Source organism: Cydia splendana, chromosome 11 (genome assembly GCF_910591565.1).
Source record: "Cydia splendana chromosome 11, ilCydSple1.2, whole genome shotgun sequence".
NCBI classification, from domain to species: domain Eukaryota; kingdom Metazoa; phylum Arthropoda; class Insecta; order Lepidoptera; family Tortricidae; genus Cydia; species Cydia splendana.
Genome location: NC_085970.1, coordinates 4,348,288 through 4,369,098, shown reverse-complemented (window position 1 = coordinate 4,369,098; position 20,811 = coordinate 4,348,288). Strand labels below are relative to the sequence as shown.

Below are 20,811 nucleotides of genomic sequence, written 5' to 3'. Positions count from 1 at the left end.
GCCTTTTTTATTCAAGCAACCGTCGAGTCGGCTGTTATGGCCGGCGCGCACCTCGCTACCAAGCATGTCATATCCCCCTTAGCTAATCGCTACGTGTCCCCCATTTTTCAAAAATACTTGGGTTCGTACTATGTCACTTCTAAAGAGTCTTTCGTGTCGTGGTACAATAGAGCGCTGTACGGATCTGCTCCGGGCGGGCTGTCACCCAGACAATTTGAGGCGGGCATGTCTTTTGCCCCCGAATCTATCTCTATGCAAAACTACAGAGCTACAGGTCACCTAATCACCCCAGGCTTTTCGACACCTCTGTCAGGATCTACAACCTCGAGCGACTCCGCGGTGACCCTCTATTCAGCTGCCGTTGGCCACGCGCGTGGCTATGTTCCATCCGCCTCGACAATGCATGGCGGGCTAGCGCGCGTTGGGCCCTTCGGTAGGCGGGTGTTTTTTTCCACCCCAAATCTGCCCCTCACCACTAATACAAATACCTTCTTATCCTCAATGTCGACTCGTACCTTGGATGTGGTGACTGCTGCTGAGTCTCGAGTTGCCCCGGAAATAGCTTCAAAATTACCTGCAACACTGGGCGCCCAGCCGGTCGCTCGCAGTACTCTAAGACGCGCCGCCGCAAGAGGCATTTGGGGGGCTTTGAGAAGGGCTCGTTCTGCTGGGAGGATCAAGCGCGGCGCAGGGGCGGTCCTCAACAAGGGGCTGGCAAAGTCCCTCTATTACGCTGGAAAAGCGATAGAATTCAACAAGCGACTACCTCCATCTGTGCGCACTGGCATCGCGTACAGTATTCCTTGGGTAGTGTCTGGCTTCCAAAACCTCAGAACCTTTGACGAGAATATCACCATCATACACCCCATCCAATTCCTCGCATCTTAAGGCTTGGCCACACACAGAGCGCGACGCAGCGCCGCGTCCGCGCCGCGTCCACGCCGCGCGACCGCGGCACATGCTAACAGGTTACCGACGTCAAACAGACTGCGTCCCGCCGGTATCACGCCCCGCTTCTGTCGCGCCCCGCGCCGCGCGGCCTGTGCGTCCGCTCGGCGCGTGCGCAGCGCTGCGCCGCGCGGACGCGGCGGCCCGCCGCGTCGCGCTGGCATCAGTCGGATCGGACGTTAGGCAGTGAGCGGTGCGTAGTGCGAGCGTAGCAATATTAGTTATTCTGTGATTGTAATTATGGATATAGAAAAATTAATTAATCTCGTAAGAGATCATAAAATTATATATGATCTCTCGGACAAAAATTATAAAAATGTAAATATGAAGGCTGTGTTGTGGATGAGAATCGCAGAAGAATTAAACCAAAACAGTAATAGCTAGTTTGTTACTGCACGACACCTTGCACTTTGTGACTATGCGCTGAAACTTGGCACAGTTGATTCTTAGCTGGTCATGAGCAGATACAGACCGGGAGACCTCGAGGGCCACGTCTCATTTAGTGGGGGGGAGGGGGGGAAGTTCGACGCCGCCGCGCTTCACTTGGAGCAACATTTCTCTAAAACTGTACCTATTAGGGCATGTGATATATCATTTTCGGTTAAATTAAAGATGAGGAATTTTTTTTTTTAACCAAAACAATGCACTTTCTAACAAAAAAAAAAGCATAAAGTAGAAAAGACTAAAAAACGTATTTTAGATTTTTTCATAATTACCAATTTTTTTTTAAGTGTAGCATGAATCTGAAAACAAAAAATACAGTCGTAAAGCTACACTTATTACGTTTAAGAAAATATATAGTTTATTATACAAAACTCTTGATAAATGGGAGATAAAAAATAATATTAAGCGTGGGCCAGAGTGATCTCAATACAAAATATTATGAATGTGGGAAAGTTACTTATAATTTGTTCTACAATCGTTTATTTTTTAGTTTTTCTTAAATAACTCGTAAACGGTAGCCCACAGCAAAAAAATATCTTTTACGTAAATAATCTGTTTCAGATTTCTTATAAAATAAGTGCTCCCTTTTTTCGCTAAGGTCAATATTAAAAAAAATATTGAAGGGAGAAAATAAATACTAAGGTCCTCTTTTTTAGTCATTCGTAAATAACTCGTAAAGGATGTCCAATAGCAAAAAATATTTTAACACAAGAATAATTAGCATAAAATTTCCTACAAAAAAGGTTATTCAAACTTTTTCGCTAGGATCAATATTTAAAAAGGGGACCTTAGAATTTATTTTCTCTCTTTAATATCGTTTTTAATATTGATCCTAGCGAAAAAGTTCGAATGACCTTTTTGTTGGAAATTTTATGTAAATTATTCATGTACTAAAAATTTTTTTGCTATTGGCCTTCGTTTACGAGTTATTTACGAATGACTAAAAAAGGGGACCTAAGTATTTATTTTCTCCCTTCAATATTTTTTTTAATATTGATGGTACCGAAAAACAGTAGTACTTATTTTATAAGAAATCTGAAACAGATTATTTACGTAAAAGATATTTTTTTGCTGTGGGCTACCGTTTACGAGTTATTTACGAAAAACAAGAAAAATAAACGATTGTAGAACAAATTATAAGTAACTTTCCCACATTCATAATATTTTGTATTGAGATCACTCTGACCCACGCTTAATATTATATTTTATCTCCCATTTATCAACAGTTTTGTATATTAAACTATATATTTTCTTAAACGTAATAAGTGTAGCTTTACGACTGTATTTTTTGTTTTCAGATTCCTGCTACACTTTAAAAAAAAATTGGTAATTATGAAAAAATCAAAAATACGTTTTTTAGTCTTTTCTACTTTATGCTTTTTTTTTTGTTAGAAAGTGCATTGTTTTTGTTCCAAAACTAGATTCCTCATCCTTAATTTATCCGAAAATGATATATTACATTCCCTAATAGGTATAGTTTTAGAGAAATGTTGCTCCAAGTGAAGCGCGGCAGCGTCGAACTTTCCCCCTCCCCCCTCACTAAATGAGAGGTGGCTCTCGACGGCTCCCGGTCTGTATCTGTTCAAGACCAGCTAAGAATCAACTGTGCCAAGTTTCAGCGCATAGTCTCAAAGTGCAAGGTCCCCATACAACGGTGTGCAGTAACAAAGCAGCTATAAGTATATGTTTTTATATTTTATAATTCAATTAGTTTCGAAATATCGCCGGAATTTTTCTCGAATTTCAAAGGCTTCTACCGAAGGCTGATTATTAGGCGGCGTCGTATTGGTCACGAAAGCTGAACCCGTGGCCATGCTGTTCTCAGGGACAATCTGCATACGGCCTTCCTTGGCGCGTAAAAAGTTGTGAAGGCAACATGCTGCCTTTACGACAGCTTCTGCTGTGTTGACTGAGCATTCCATGGGTCTATGAAACACTCTCCATTTCTCGGCCAAAATACCAAATGCGTTTTCTACAACACGTCTTGCTTTGCTCAACCTCTTATTATAGTTTCTTTTACTTTCGTCTTGTAGGGCCGCTCTTTGGGTAAAGGGTCTCATTAGGTATGGCTTTAATCCAAAACCTTCATCACCGATAAGTACCTGCGGCACTAAGTCATCCGTGCCCGGCAAAGTTTTAGGTGGCATTTGTCGCGAACACGCGAATCGGCTAATAGTTGCCAGCATCATGGAGTAGATGGCGCTTGCAGTCTCGTTTAAGTTAAATAACCGCTTCTAGGTTGTTGTGATTTTATTGGGAAGACAGGAGGGTAGACGCAGAACGAAAGTAAGAAAAGGAGGTTATGTGCGAACAAATCGACGGGGGGAGAGAATCTTGCTTTTGTATCAATTCAACGACTTTCTTATGGTGTTATTAGATTAATGATGTGTCTCCTATAAATGGTGACCAACGTATCAGTATTCAGAGTGAACAGTGATCCGAGGGAATTGTTGATGGCTAATATGAACTTATGGTAAACTTAGTGTGAGGAATGGGGTCGCTATAAGGGGAGGTTTGGAGGCGACTATGAGGCTCAAGAAACCAGGTGGATAATCAGGTGAGGCTGATTTTGTATGTAGGTAATAAAGTAGGACACCAGCAATGAGTGAATCGTCATCTCACTAACCAGGCCTCATATAGGTATGTAGTATGATTACATATTGCTAACCAGTATCAGTAAAGGCATCATCTCATTCGATAGGTTAACAAGTATGGTGAGCTTGACGACATGGTGGAGATGCTGGGATGTCATGCACTGTAATCAATAATCATCATCAAAAGTAACATATGAAAAGTCAATTTATATATGCACGTACAACAACTAAAGAGTAAAATTTTTTGGTTTGTTCAGTTCAATTTAATGTTTTATTTCAGGCATGAAATGAAGCCCATATTTATATAATCCTATTCTTGCAAAAAGGCGTTAAGCAGGCGTATATGTTAGTGGTTCACTGGAGCACATATGCAATTAAGTGCCTACATTTTATTGAACATTCTTGCTCTTTGATATACAAGAGATTGCAAATGTCAGTAATAGTTTATAAAAAATAGGTATCTAAATACAAAAAAAATCCGTGGTATATTATTTAAATGCAAAATAGTTTCAAAAATTCTACTTGGAATACAAAATACTAAAAAGCTCGCTTTAATCTTTGAAAGCAGTGTGTTAATCAATCAGTCCTATAGAGTGCAAATTTGGAGTCGATTTCTCATGATAAGCAATAGAATGGAATTTCAAGTGATGGTTTTGAATGATAAAATAGTTGAAAGCATTGTTATATATTTAACGTTTTACAGCCAGTATTTGTCACTGGTTGATGTGATAAAAATGTTTGTGTCACCAGGGCAGCAAAGTTTGTTTTTAACCCACGTGCCTTGAAACCCTCGCAACGCTCAGGATTCCAACATTTCTATGTTATAAGAATGAGAGAGTGGCTAAGATTGTCACATCAGAAAAGATATCAATATTGGTATGCTTACTATAAATTCTGTCAGAGAGGTGTTTATAATCAGTTTTTAAACACTAACTTGGTAACACTACCTTTAACAAGAGCCATGGAACTGCTTAAGTCTCAGATTTCATTACGTTGAAACCAACCATTACGTACATTTTTCATTAAACATGTCTAAAAACGTGGAGGACGAAACGGACATTCAACCCAATTTTTTCAACGCCCTAAGCAGTAGAAACTTTACACTTATCAGCAATAATCCAATAGAAACTGAAACACATATATGTCATGTATCAAAGAAAAGGTGAAGAAGCCCTCCAATGGCAATATTTGATAAAAATAACTAGATTTTTTTTTTCTCAAAGTTGTGAATAATTTTATTGTTCTATTAAATATCATATGATTGGTACCGTTACCATACCTGCTCATGCCTAACAAGTTTAAGTTGAACAGGAGGTTTAATCATAATCTATATTTAGGTGTATGTTATGATTATGTTGAACAAGAACATGGTTTTCATTTTGATATTTATTATGTTTGATGATGTAGTTGACAAGTTGCTTTACTTGTTTAGATTTAGTTACCTGACCAATCTTTGATAAAATCATGCACTAATAAAAATTTACGACATTTTGAATGAAATAACAGCCTTGAATGATTCACGGTTAAGGGAAAGGTAATCACGGTTCATATCCCGGTCGATATAAATATATTTTGGATTAAAATTTGCTGGTCGATTTGTGAACCAGCATGAATCCTTTCAAACAGCGACTTTAACACCTGAGCTAGAAGATTCAAATTATGCAGTTGATCAACAATTTAACATTACTAATTACATCTGTTTTTAAATTGGGTTCTTAAGTGACGATTATGACCTTTTTCGTAATTCAATATAATATAAGACATAAATGAAATCGCATAAATGATTAGATCTGTTAAAATAATTATATTCGAATTTGTTGGCATCTATCCCTTTGCAATTTTGTTTGTAACGTTGCAGGACTTAATATTAAAATAATAAGAATCATAATCTCACATTCATTGTTGTGTGGCCGAATAGTTTTAATACCAAATTGAATGTTTATTTTTAATGCGGGTAGTTGATATTATGGCTTACCAACTGTTGTTGCTTACAAACCAGTTTAGGTCTGACCTCCGATCTTGTATATTTTCGATTACATCGGTATCTAGTTACATTGGTGGTAAACAATATTTTGTGATCATAATGTTCCACGCCAAGTTAATTCTTACTGGATTGCATGCTTTTCTAGAACATGCATTGCTTGCAGAATACCCGCTTCACCACAAATTATCAGCTCAGCCATGATTAAACTAGTCGTGAGCGCAAGTGTGGTGAATTGACAACAATTTATACTGCGTATCTTTTCATTTAACGTATGAGCCTTATACTTATATGATCAATATTTTTACAACAACACAATATTCTTTATTGCTCACCAATATGTAAAGAAACTTAACACATCACTTATACTATGGTGCACAACGGGCGGACTTATCGCTAAAAGATTAATATCTTCCAGACAACCAAACCAGGCTATTATAATGGTATGCAAAACATATTTTCACTGGGCTTTAATCAGAACCATTGAGTTTAATTAACAACTCGAATTTAACACTCACCTCGTTCGAAGGACAAGAACCACTCATATCATAATTCATAAGAGATGCTAATATGGAATTTCTTGCCTCATCGTTGTTTGTTGTTACAATCGTAAGGAATTGTAACGGATTGGTTTCTTAGAAGTCGGTATAATTTAGTTGTAATGTGCCTGAATGAAAATGCAGGAGGCACTTGAAATCAGATTACAATGCCTGTCATGTACAATGTACATACTACTCAAACTCAAAGGACCAGGAACATCATTGGAACTCAATCAGAATCACTCAGCCATTCCAATGCTACCAGCAAACTGCCAAAAATGGGGCTCGCTAGATTTACCAACAGTAACACACTCAATTGGCATGCATGATATTTCTGTTCTGAAACAATAAACAGGTAAAATGATTGTAAACGAATAAAAACTGCCGAATTAATTTAAACAATATTCACTTACTTTATGGATTGCGTTTAATCAGCGTTACATTAAGGTTCTAAAGACTTGTCTGTTGATGTAATAAAGCCTTATCTTAATTTATTCCCAATTAACATTCCAATATAGATTGTTATCAGAGAATCAGTAAATATCAACTTAGATAACTGTAAATGACAAAGGCAAAACTGTTTAGTATAAGCCACCACTAATATGTTTGCACTTAAGCAATACCCTAAGGTATAATGACTTCCTATTATTACTGAACCATTGATTCTTAGTGTGGAAAGTCCATAGATTAGTGATTAGATAAAGATTAACTAAACTTCTGAATTGTGTATTGTATGTAAGTACATACGATTACCCAAACCTAAAGGGTTAAAAATGCTAAAATAAATTATTATTGAAAAGACTCCCAATGAAAGGCATACTGATTGAATGGGCTAGTGGTTTCTATATTATCTGCTAACTGATTTAGATACTTCTAAGTACATAGTACATACTTTACTTTTACTCGAACAGAAATAGATAAGGGAGTGGTAGATATTAAGAATAGCCATTAGCCGTGCATAACTAATTTGATTTTGTTAAATGAATTGGAATCAAGCAACACATATTAATTGATATCGCCTACCCAATCGAGATACTAAATACTCATAATAATTATAGAGACGGTAGTAAGACCATGGTGGATAGGTTTCTGAATAAGAGAAATTCTCAAGTATTCGGTTATTTCAATAAATGTGATAACGTATTTTTAACAATCAAATATCAAATATCAACATTTATTCAGCAAATAGGCCACAAGGGCACTTTTACACGTCAACATTGAATTTACATACAAGCAAAAATAATAACAAGTCATTAACAATTTTATAAAATACAACTAACAATTCAAACTAACGTATCTGGGGGCACGGCAGTGCCCCCGCCAAGTCGAGCGCGAAGCAAACACTGCCGTACCATCCTTTACTGGATTACAATTACTTAGAGATGTATATGGTCTCTTAATGTCGAATTACATAAAAAATACAGATACAAAACATAACAAAAATCTATAATATTTAGAGGTGTAAATGTCTCTAGGTGGCAGAACTATAAGATTATATAGTTTATCAAATTATCCTTACAGATGTATAGGGTCTCCAAGAGTCAATATCCTGTATAATTAACACATTCATTAAGAGAAAAGAAACATACGAGAGCAGAATGAAGCGTCTCACTGTAATTAATTAATAAAAATAAAGTTACTAAGTATAATAGCTCGTGTAAGCTTAAACAGACCAGTCTCCACAAACAGCACCCTTTCACGAGTATGACGCGTATCTCAGCCATCGCCTCCCTCAACCTTCATTCGGGAAAGTGGCGACCCGATCAACGACGCCACCGTAAGCAATGATAGTAGTCATTATCCCACTCTGTGCAAGTAGTTCTGAAATTAAATAATTGCATAATGACAAAGACACAAGAGCATTTGTTACAGAGTATATTACCTATGTCTATGTAACGAAAAGGAATAGTAGGTATTCGCTGTGTGCAAAGCAAGTGGTGGGGGGAGCCGAAACAAACTCAGCGCTTGATGTGGCTAAATATGACAAGTTTGCAAGCAGTGTTTCTGTCAATTCACATACTTTTCAGTTGTTTTGTTCACGTTTCTTTTTGCCTTAAAAATCATATTTACAATAAAAATGGGTCACGATAGATGTTGTGTGGTAAACTGTAATAATACTAGACGGTCTAGACGAAACATTAATAATAATAATTAATTTTATAATTTTCAACACTAGGCTAGAAATTAGCCTTTTATATCATATAGTATTTATTCTAGGCTCAACAGCGTATCGGATAAATATCTTATCTTGACAGACGGTCAACACAAATTTTGCTTACATGTTAATAAAATAGTAGGGATAATACAGTGTGTACCAACATTAGGTGATTGTAATATTATGTAGTTATAATGCCTGTTATTGAAAACTCGGCAAAAGCATACCTTTGGCATGTAGGGTTGGGTTGTCTGTCGTCTATCTCAACAGACATTGTGATGCGAGTGAACATTATTTTTACACGACTGCCCAAAGAAAAAGAGTGTATTGTTTTTAACAGGAAGAGATTAATCATGAGCCAAATAATTATTGGTGTATGATCGTAGCATCAAGTGTTAGCTTGATTATCAGATTTAATCAGAATATTGAGATATAAAATGCAGGCTGGAGCTACACAAGAATCAGAATCACAATTAGAATCAGATGTCATATAATGAAGTTCGACAGGTATCTTTCTTCATTAATTTTAATATTGCTGTGAAATATCATAGTGTTAAGGACATGGTATTTGTTTTATGTACGACTACTACAGGACCAATAGTCACAAGACAGAGTTATCAGTCTTATTCGTTGCCCTATCCTCATGAGTCACAGTGGACAGTTGGACACCTATCCTGTGTGGTTCTACCAGTGCTCACCATCAGTACCTAGATATGCTAGCCTGTAATGTGGCTTTGTCTTTAATATTTTTCTGTTCGCCCACCGTGTGGCCATACATCCATCCCTATCCCTACGCTTCCTTGCCATGTGGCCAGTGATTATGAGCTTCTCCAGACTATAGGATCCTCTTTTGCCTCGATAGCAGAAGAAAGTACGTGCGTGATGAGTACAAATAGTGGATAGCCTCGGTTTGATGTTGAGTTCGTCGAGACTTGATGCAATTTCACCTACTGCATCCAAGCATTCTTCGCCAGCACCACATCTCAAATGCATCTGAACTCTTCTGACCACCCTTTGGTCGAAAACGCCATCGTCGCTTATTTAAGATCCCAAGTAAACCAACAACTTGCCTCTAGATCGTGCAATTCATTGGTACTCTTCATTTTACCAGGAAGATCGACATGCATCAACTTCGTCTTATTTCTTTTGATCCTAGGGTATGAATCTGGTCTGGATCCGGAGAATGGAGTTATGGACTTATATCAGACATGCTCAATTTTAGAAGCAGAACCACAGGTTATTTTTCACAGACACTTAATCTAATTATAGTCATGCCATTTGCAAAACTGAGGCTATTGACAAGTTGGCTACCAATACCAAATCAGACACCACCCTAACAGCCTTCCAATACTCATTATGTATTCACCGATGTTAGTGAACAGTTGCACTCCTTGATCAACTTTAAAAAGATAACTCGACGTGTTATCCCCATTTCGCTCATAACCCTGACATTTTACTCCAGTTAAGGAAATCAAAAGTCTTTGCGAAAGCCTTTAAAGAGCATACAGACGCCGCGCCCACTGTATTCTCTATTAATTGCCACACATTGAGTATTTGCTACTGAGTGAGTACCCTTCTATGTCTCTCATGGTTGTCAAAGCTGTGAAGTGAAAATTCGTGAATAAAGGAAACAGAGTGGGTCAATTTGATAGACACAGCAGGGAAAATACCGTAATAGGGGAAGCTGGCGATTATTACACTTGAAGATCTGATCGGTTACATCAATTAAAGAATAGGCATGTAAAGTTGTAATGAATCGGTACCTCGGTACAGTTTGCTATGCTGTTTCTACGATCCTTAGCATGACTGATATATATGTGGAATGTAAATGTAACGCAGTAAAAAAGAGTTGTTGACAGGTTTTGTAACTAACCAAGATGAAAATAAAGTGCTTAGTTTATATTATTTGCGTGTAGCTCAGGTTAAATACATTGATGGCTTTCAGATCTAATAGAGAGGCTGACACGACTGTCCCAACCTATTTAAACTAGATTATTTCACACCAGCATCAGAAAATGATTAGAAAAATAAAAACTGCAGTAATTTTTGGCACAATATCTATTTGATAAATCAGAATGAACTACAAGAAAAGGTGACTTGACTCGAAATAAGTGCCTGATTTGACAAGTCTGTTAAATATCCTTAGCTTAGTTTAAGAAAATAAAAAAGAATGTGTCTCTCTCGAGTTGTAGATAGGTTCTTTCTTTTACATTTTCATTTGTGATTAAATGAGAATAGCGTAATTCTTCCTTGGCTGGGGAGGGCTGCCGGACATGAAGTAGATACGCGTAGAGATGGTTAGGTCAGCAGTAGGTTTAATGAATAAGCAAGTAGATTACTTATACTTCGCATAGTAGATTACTGCCAGTAGTATTAAGTAAAGAAAAGTGGGAACTTAGGTTACATATATACTTCACGTTCGGATAAGACGGTCGCTTTTGTCTGTGTAATAACTATGGTTCGATCGCGCGGTCGCCGCGGTGTTTAATAAAGTTACAGTTGTTTAACTACGCAAATTATGCTGGACATTATGTATACGTGTAGTAGAAGTTGTGACCCTTGAAGTAGTGAAACAAGTTATTAACGATATCATAAGAGCAAAGCAGCATATAACATCACAGATGGTAGTCATAGATAAAATATAACGCGAATTGAGTTCTCACTGTCTAACAACACCGATATTTGATATCAAATCGGTGTTGCCACGTTGGAATTAAGGACTGCTCGGAGCAATTTGGAACCGAACGCTCATGATTGTGGGAAATACTATTAGTCATAGGTAAACAGAGAGATCAGTAACGGACCAGAGATGACAAATCGCAGCCGTGATCCTACTCAGCTCAGCTCAGCCATCGATAAACGCTCAATCGCTCACACCAATCTCAGGATCCTGCTTTCAGTCTCAGATCAGAGATCAGTTAGTTTAGCACAGATATGCTCAGACCAGTCCCAGGATCATATTATTAATCAGCTCAGCACAAACATTGATGAATGCTCAGACCAATCTCAGGATCAAATTATTAATCAGCTCAGCACAAACATTGATGAATGCTCAGACCAGTCTCAGGATCCTGTTCTTTATCAGCTCAGCACAAATACAGATGAACAATCAGATCAGACTCAGAAACGGTGTGCCTCAGCACATTTCTACAACATCATCAGAAATTGTACGAAATCTCAGGTCATGCCGATTCACAGTGCCAAAGCCGAGAGAGGCATTCAGAGGATGAACAGCTCAAATACATTATTATTAACATTAGTGTTCTTATCATCTAAACCCCTCTTCCAGGAGTTGGACAGACTTATGGCTCTCCATAATGTGTTTGCCTATACACAGACGTTCCCTCTGGAGTCCATTCTGTTATTCCAGGACAGATTCCACCCCCCTGAGCAGGGCGATGACGGCCTCCCCAAGAACGGTCCCAGATGCATACACGGCCCCGAAGCATGGATGGAGGGCATGCGCCAGAAGGGCTGGACGCTTGCAACCATAATGCTCATACTGGTGGCCTCCTGGAGATGCGGTACTGTAGCCACCTTGACTGGCCAGGGGGATAATCAAGTTATCTATCTTCGTGTACCCTCCCATCAAGTCCTTGAAAGATACGCCATGACAAAGGACCAATATATCACGTGGTTCCAGACTGTACTCAGGGACCTGTGCACCAGAGCGGGTATAACACTAAAGCTGGAGGAGACGTGGGTCTCTACCTCACTGCTAGAGTACGGTAGGGAGTTCTTCTACAAAGGAAGTCAAGTGAGCTCCTCACTGAAACGGATATCACGAATCGCCAGCGAGGCCAACCAAACCATCCCCTCGATAAACAGCGACCTGGCGGGCCTATTCTCTACGGGCATGGCAGGGGCACAGAAAGACCACCAACCCGTTACATCATTCTGGGTTACAATACTTGAAGCTTCGTTCCTGCTTGAGTCCCGGCACCCTGTTCTGACGTCCTATCCACCAGAGTACAAGGCCTCTCTGCTCTCCGTCTCCCGGATTCTAGGAGGGTACCCCATAACCCTATTCCCCAACTTCTGCACACGTGCGGTGCAAGACCCCTTAACCTGCAACCTCAGCCTGATCCGCACATTCTTGGACTCCCCCAGACACAGACAACACATGCTGCGCGTGGCAACAACCCTGACAAAGAACCCCGACCCGGTGATGCTCATAAAGGACCCGCAATCTCTTCCCCTCCACCTGCCACGACAACCAGAAAACTACCTAAAAGCCAAGATAGCAGAGGGCCTTCCAGACCTTGTTGTCAATCGAGAGGTCAAGCCTCTGTTCTCTGACACCATGAGCCACGAGAAGGATCGTCTGGTACGGGACCTCCTGAGCATAAGACCCTGCAACCCGAAGCTCATGTCAAAACTGATGGCCTTATCAAATGTGGGCAAACAGGAGGCCCTCATCAACTATGCCGCCTACCGTGGAACGCCCGACACGAAAAGAAAACGCAATCGTTTTGTACGAATCCCCCGTAGCTAGGTACCTAAAAAAATACGAAAACGTGTATCATTAATAAATACTTACCTATATAAATAACGGAAAATAAAAACCGGGCAAGTGCGAGTCGGAATCGCGCACGAAGGGTTCCGTACCATAATGCAAAAAAAAAAACTGTCACCCATCCAAGTACTGACCACTCCCGACGTTGCTTAACTTTGGTCAAAAATCACGTTTGTTGTATGGGAGCCCCATTCAAATCTTTATTTTATTCTGTTTTTAGTATTTGATGTTATAGGGGCAACAGAAATACATCATCTGTGAAAATTTCAACTGTCTAGCTATCACGGTTCGTGAGATACAGCCTGGTGACAGACAGACGGACGGACGGACGGACGGACGGACGGACGGACGGACGGACGGACGGACGGACAGCGAAGTCTTAGTAATAGGGTCCCGTTTTACCCTTTGGGTACGGAATCCTAGGGTTGCCACCCGTACTTTAATATAAAGTATTGTACTCTATTTTAGCCGTGTGTACGTTATTTTTTACGAAACACATAAAGTACGCCAAAATACTTTATTTACAACATTCATCAGTGATTAGTATTTTTTTAAGTAAAACACACATATTTTATAAATTTTCATACTTAAATTGAACAGTAAAATACTTTAGAGTATGTTTCTGAACGAAATTTTATTACATTTCGCATTTTATGGGGCCTACCTACACACATGCATGACCAACGCGAACGTTGGCAAACATAAGGGACGCAGATATATGAACGCATCGCTGCGTCCTTTTCATTTACCGACGTTGGTTGGACATGAGTTTGTGGGCCCCATTACCGCTTGGCATTTTGAAATTGACATTGACAGCTGCCACTGCCACTGTCAATAGTGTCAATAAAATTTTCGCGGTATCCCCATTCCCCAATATCTGTCGTTTTTCTGTCTTGTCTCTTGTGTTGTGTGTGATTCTGCGCTAAACTTTTGTTGAGAATAAGTTTTAAAACAGTGTTAAAAGGTGTTTTGACTGTTAGATTCCTTAAATTTAAAATGGAAAGTGACTTAAGTGACGAAGAATACGAAGATGGGACTGTTCGCGTGGTAAAAAAACGTAAAGTAGAAAAACGTGCACAAAAATATAAATTTCAATGGGAAGCCGATTTCCCTTGGCTAAAGAAGGAAGGATGAAACTAACGATTTTAATGCAAAATGCACAGCGTGTGGTGTTGTTATTGTTATCGGAACAGGTGGCGTAGGTCAGGTGAGCATTAATTTTTTTTGGTACCTATTCTATTACCCTTCACGGGCTACACTACATAGATTACCTAGTTTACCTATTTGGATTAATGAAATGAAGCCTTTTAACTGGTTTTTTATTGAAGAATTTGAATACATTAATTTTTAAGCCATGTGCCAAAAATAATATTTTTCATACTACATATTAACATATTATATAATTTATGTAGTACAGTCGGCTCCATAAATATAGGTACAGATGGAACATAAATATGTAAACAGTTACACCTTATTGTCAATGTAATAAGGGTGTAACCATATTTATGACTGTTTATATATTTATAGATGTGACCGTCTGACCGTACCTAGTACCTACACACACTTCAAAGACAGGTATACAATTCCGATTAATATACAGTTTCATTCACGGTTAGTTGTTTGGTCAAGTTACTGGTGCATGTTTTAACTCTAACAGTCTTAACTTAACTAACTATACTGTATTATTTGAGTGTTTTTGTGCATACTAAAATTACTAAACTAACTTACTGCCATGGTGTGTCTGTGACTCTGTTCAATTTTGTGTTAGTAAGAATAATGTAGTACATAAATATGTACTTGTATCATACATACTTGTCTTGTTTTATTGAGGGCCTGAGAGGGTGGTGAAGGGTGAAGGTGGAGGTAACATAGTTTGTTTTTTTTTTTTTTTCCAGATAAAGCAACATGAGAATACTAATACACACAAAAAAAGAATGGAAATTAAAAAAACATCTGGGCTCTTAAGTAAATTCCTGACAACTCCATCTACATCTAACACTGCATGTCTCAACAATAACACTGAGAATGTTTCAGCGGCTGAGCTTGCCTTGACATATCATGCTATAAAACATAATCTTTCATACAACAGTATGGATTGTCTAGTGAAATTAAATAAAATTATCTACGTTGACTCAAGCACAGCCACCAGCATACGGTTAGGCCGAACAAAAATGGAAGCTTTAGTGACTGAGGTGTTGGGGCCATATTCTCTTCAGGGTGTTGTGGATGATTTAAAAAATGAAGACCAGTACTTCAGCCTTCAAACAGATGCCTCTAATAAAAAAAATATTAAGCTTTTTCCACTTGTTGTGCAATATTTTTCTGCAAAGAATGGTCTTCAAACTAAGTTGCTGGATTTCTATGAAAATAGTAATGAAAGTGCAGATGGCATGTTTAGTTCTATAAAGGAGTCATTAGAAAACCTGGATTTGACTTTTGAGAATGTTTCTGGATTTAGTGCTGATAACACAAATGCAAACTTTGGTGCTCGACATTCTTTATTTACTAATATTAGAGAGGAGGTCCCTGATGTATTAAAAGGCAATTGCCATGCACATATTATTCACAACTGTGTAAAGCGTGCCATGGATTTCCTGTCTTATGATATAGAAAACGTGATTTTAAAAATCTACAGTCACTTTGCTCATTCAGCAGTTAGGAGAGAAGACTTAAAAAAATTTGTTGAAGCTGCTGATGGTAATTTCCACGAACTGAAACGCCATGTAGGAACACGCTGGCTTTCACTCTTGCCTTGTGTGGATACAGTTCTAAAAAACTGGGCACCAATAAGGAATTATTTTATTAGTCTAGGTGAAGATTGCCCAATAATAATGCAAAATTTATTATTATTGAATGAAGATAAAGATTTAATAGAAGTGTATTTAAATTTCTGTAGCCATGTATTAAATGTATTTTGTAAAACTGTGAAGAGCTTAGAGGGTGATTCTATCACAGTATTGGATGTTTTTAACATAATGACAAATATAAAAAAAGATTTACTGAAAAGAAAAGAAGATAAATTTTATGGGTTTATAACAATGCAGAAAATAGAATTACTTGAGCAATCTTCACAGGGCCTAAAAAATAAAATTTTAAAAAACTTTGATCTATTTATAGAAAAAGCTGTAAGTTACCTAGAAAAATGGTTCAACTTTAAACCTGATAACTGGCTAGCTATTATAAGTCATTTTGACTTAAATTCTGCATTATCATTTCAAGAGATCTTAAAAATTACTGAAATGTTGAATATGTAATCTAAATTGGATATAGATTGCCTTTACACAGAAGTAAACCTTCTAAATGATGTGAGGGAAAAGATATACAACAGCAGTTTTAAAGAATCCTGCACAGCTAAAAAATGGGAATCAATATTTTCCCAGGAAACCTTGTTTCCCAATATATTTAAAGTGATCTCACGTTTACTGTCCGTTCCCGCCACTTCAGCATTTACAGAAAGGGTGTTTTCCGTAATGAATGCGAAGTGGCGGGACGACAGAAACAAAGCTTCAATGAAGCTGATTCGAAACGAATTATTAGTGTACCTAAACCTCTGTTTACCCTGTTTAGACGCAATAAATATTTTTAAAACTGATAAAAAATTGTTAGACAGCGCCAAGTCGAACAAAAAGTATGTATTTAAAAAAATAAAATAAAATACTTTATTTTTATGGTGTGTACTTTTTATTTTTTGAATTAAGATGAGAACTACTCTTTTTGCTTAGTAAAAAGGTGGCAACCCTAGTACGGAACCCTAAAAAACTGTGTCCCTAGATTTTCAATACGTTAAATACCTACCTACGTATGAAAATCTTGAGACACTTTTTTGTGTGTAAGTGTGGTATTCCATCTGTCCAATATCTTTGTCCAATTTGTATATTTTGTCTCACATTTTGCTTAATGAGAGAGTGAGATGCACTGACGTTGGACAAAGAAATTGGATGGAAATTTGACAGGTGGAATACCGCCCTTACTGAGACAAGAAAACCTAGCGCGCGTCCGTCGGTATAAATATGTAGGCACAAATACGAAGTCTCTTGCGATCAAGTGCGCACGGCTCCTTTGTCGGCATTTCCTTTGAAACTTGCGACGGCGCACGGCCAGGCCTCCCTCACACGCTCAAGGCCGCGCGCTATATGCCTACCGCTCGGCGTATAGTCGACGATACAACCGACAGAGGGCCGCCGAACGCCCGCCTGAGCGCTCGCACCGCCACGTTTCCCGCGCTCGCTTCGAAATGCCGAAACCACGTAATTATTGTGCAAGTAGTAGTATATATATATATATGAAATGTACTCGTGTTTTCGAGAATGAAAAAAAAATTAGTAGACTAATGTTTAGGGTTCCGTACCCAAAGGGTAAAAACGGGACCCTATTACTAAGACTCCTCTGTTGTCTGTCTGTCCGTCTGTCTGTCACCAGGCTGTATCTCATGAACCGTGATAGCTAGACAGTTGAAATTTTCACAGATCATGTATTTCTGTTGCATAACAACAAATATAGAAAATGGAATAAAATAAATATTTAAGTAGGGCTCCGATACAACAAACGTGATTTTATGCTGTTTTTGTATAATGGTACGGACGGAGCCCTTCGTGCGCGAGTCCGACTCGCACTTGGCCGGTTTTTAAAATTTTCGTTTAATTTACATTTAATTTATCTCTCTCTATTCGCGATCTCGAAAACGGATCTAATGAATAATGTATTGTTTTATTTTAATAACGCTTATTTATTATTATTTTAGGTGATGCAGTAAAGAAAAAATGGAAGACAATCCGAGACGGGTATTTTAAAAATAAAAGAATATTAAAAGGAAAGACAGGCTCCGGAAGAATAGTTAGCAACTATATTTGGGCAGAGCAGCTACGCTTCTTGGATGATTTCAATGTGGTTCGGCCCCGATCTTCAAACATAACACAATCAAATGAAACAAATTCAACGGACAGCGACAACACAAATTCACCACAACCGCCTCCTTCACCGCAACCATCTCCTCCTCAATCATCTCCTGTGGCGCAGGTGCCTTCTTCATCACAGCATTCGCTCTCTCCGAACCCGGTGGAGCCTGAGTACTCACAAAGAGAGACTCCACCCTCATCACAACGTAGAACATCCGGATCGCGACAAAGCGAAGACCCATTAAATAAGATAATTAATTATTTAAACAATAAACCCAAAACTAATAAAGCCAAAGATTCAATTGATTACCTTTTCCAAAGTTACGCAGAAACATTTAAAAAATTTTCACCCGAGTTGCAAACCAAAATAAAACTAGAGTTAGCCAAATTATTTTCCGAGGCAGAACTGCGATCATTACGCGAGGAATCCTCGCGTACTAATCAAGTATCGTTTGTTTTGTCGCCGTCATATTCCATGATCAGCAGCGTAGACAGCCATGAAGAAACGACTAGGGAAGTTGACAGTGATTTTAATATAGTCGAGATAGCTGTAGAACGAGAACGCTTTAATAATCCAGAACCTGAATCTGACTAGATGCTCCATGTTTTTTGTGAAAGTTTACGTTTTATGTTGTTACGGGAAATACCGGAACCGAAAGTACCGGGAATTCCCGGGATTTTGAGCAAAGCAAAGAACCGGGAATTTAAAATACAAATCCCGGTACTTTCGGGATTTTCGGGACTAACATTTCCAATACAATTTTTGACTGTTTTCTGTTACTTAGAGTGAAATATCATGTTTTTTAAAGAAACATACTTTGATAGAATATCAATTTAAGGCTGATAATACTAATAATCCAGTGAAATTGTAGAATTTTGTAACGTGGCTCTTCTGCGTCAAGTCAACTGCTTTTTTGCAGACTTATTTATGATGTTGGCCCAATAAATAATCTAAGTTTGTGACCTTGAGCGGCGAACGCAACTTTGTCAATAATCAAAAACCTGCGAAAATTTCGGTTTTTGTTTAGTTGTGGGCGATTCTAACCCTAAAGGACTAGTTTTTGATAGTACCTTCCTGAGACGTTTTTAAAGAAGGCTAAATTTGCTACAATACGAGATTAAAACTGTCTCTGTAGATTTAATAGTTTCCGAGATAAAGGCTTTTAAAATTTAGATTATTTTGAAATTGAGCTCGTAAGCTGAGTGCAGTGAGTATGCACTTTTGACTTAGGCGATGCTGTTTGGCACGATTGTTCATAGGGTCAAACAAAGCTGATTTGGCCCAGTAGCTACGAGATCGTACCGTGCCTACCCCCCAAACCCCTCCCTTTTTGGAGGGTATGTACGGTATGTACGGCATCGCCTGAGTCAAAAGTGCACACTGCACTCACTTAGCTTACGAGCTCAATTTCAAAAATATCTAAATTTTGAAAGCCTTTATCTCGGAAACTATTCAATCTATAGAGACAGTTCTAATCTCGTATTGTAGCAAATTTAGGCTTCTTTAAAAACGTCTAAGGAAGGTACTGTCAAAAACTAGTCCTTTAGAGTTATAATCGCCCAAATCTAAAGAAAACCGAAATTTTCGCGGATTTTTCGATATTTGACAAAGTTTTGTTCAGCGCTCGAAGTCACCAACTTGTCTTATTCATTGGGCCAACATCATAAACACGTCTGCAAAAATCAGAACTACCGGATTTAACGCAAACGCGAAATGTATAAAATTACTGTATTATAATACTTTTATGGCTGTCCACATATTAAAATCAAAACAGAAATATTCAATGAGTTTGACAATGCCGACAATATAAAATATTATATGAATAATATTAATGAATAATATTAAATAAAATATTATATGAATAATATTTTATATTATAAACTGAAATAAATGCCATATACTAAGAAAAAGTGACCAAGCCTTCAGTAAGAAGCGCATATACTTGGAAAAATTTGACTAATGCCGCTGTGACCCGGTGGCCGAGTGGTTCAGGCACCTGCCGCGATAGCAGAGGACGCTGGTTCGATTCCAGCCTGGGGCACTGGAGGCCTTGGTCACTTTTTCTTAGTATATGGCATTAATTTCAGTTTATAATTTATATAGTAGTGTTTCTACTTGATAAAAACAAATTAAAATATTTTCAGAAAATAATTTAATTTGTAGTATATTTTATATTGTTGTAATTTGAAACTTTAAGAACATAAGTGTTTCTACAATAAATAATTGTATACATATTATTATTAGTTATTTGTATATTAAGTACGACAGTTAATGTAGGCAATTATCGTGTGGCTTAAAGACACGTCGTAAAGAATTAAATACCTATCATGTTTAGAGAAAGATTCATGGTCGTTTTACGCTTTTTTTAATGAAAATTTAGATAAAAACTGATTTTTTAAGGCAGTCCCGAAAGTACCGAAAATACCGAGAAATCCCGGTTCCATTTTTGCCTGGTACCGAAAATCCCGGTTCTTTTAAACAGTACCGGTTCTGCAATCCATAGTTGTTATTGTTTAAAATCATAATTCGAATATTTTCTAAGTACTATGAAAATTAAGACTTATAAGTGAGATTATAAATGTTGTAATAATTTTCTAAAGTACAATATTAAGACTGATTATAAGTGAGATTATAAAATAAATAAGGCATTAAGTTTATGTTATAATAATCAAAACAATCAATAAATAAACCTTAAGCAAATGGCCGTTTTATGTTATGGGGCTGTCCATAAATTACGT

The 20,811-nt window shown here is 37.9% G+C and overlaps 1 protein-coding gene across 1 annotated transcript; it reads left to right on the top strand.

The window, feature by feature from the left end:
• Nucleotides 1-17,905: 17,905 nt before the first annotated feature.
• LOC134794733 (ESCRT-I complex subunit tsg101-like) lies at nt 17,906-19,349 on the top strand (the record flags this gene model as incomplete). Its single annotated transcript, XM_063766516.1, has 1 exon — nt 17,906-19,349. A coding segment is annotated over one exon (762 nt), but the record flags the coding sequence as incomplete, so codon positions are not given.
• Nucleotides 19,350-20,811: the final 1,462 nt, after the last annotated feature.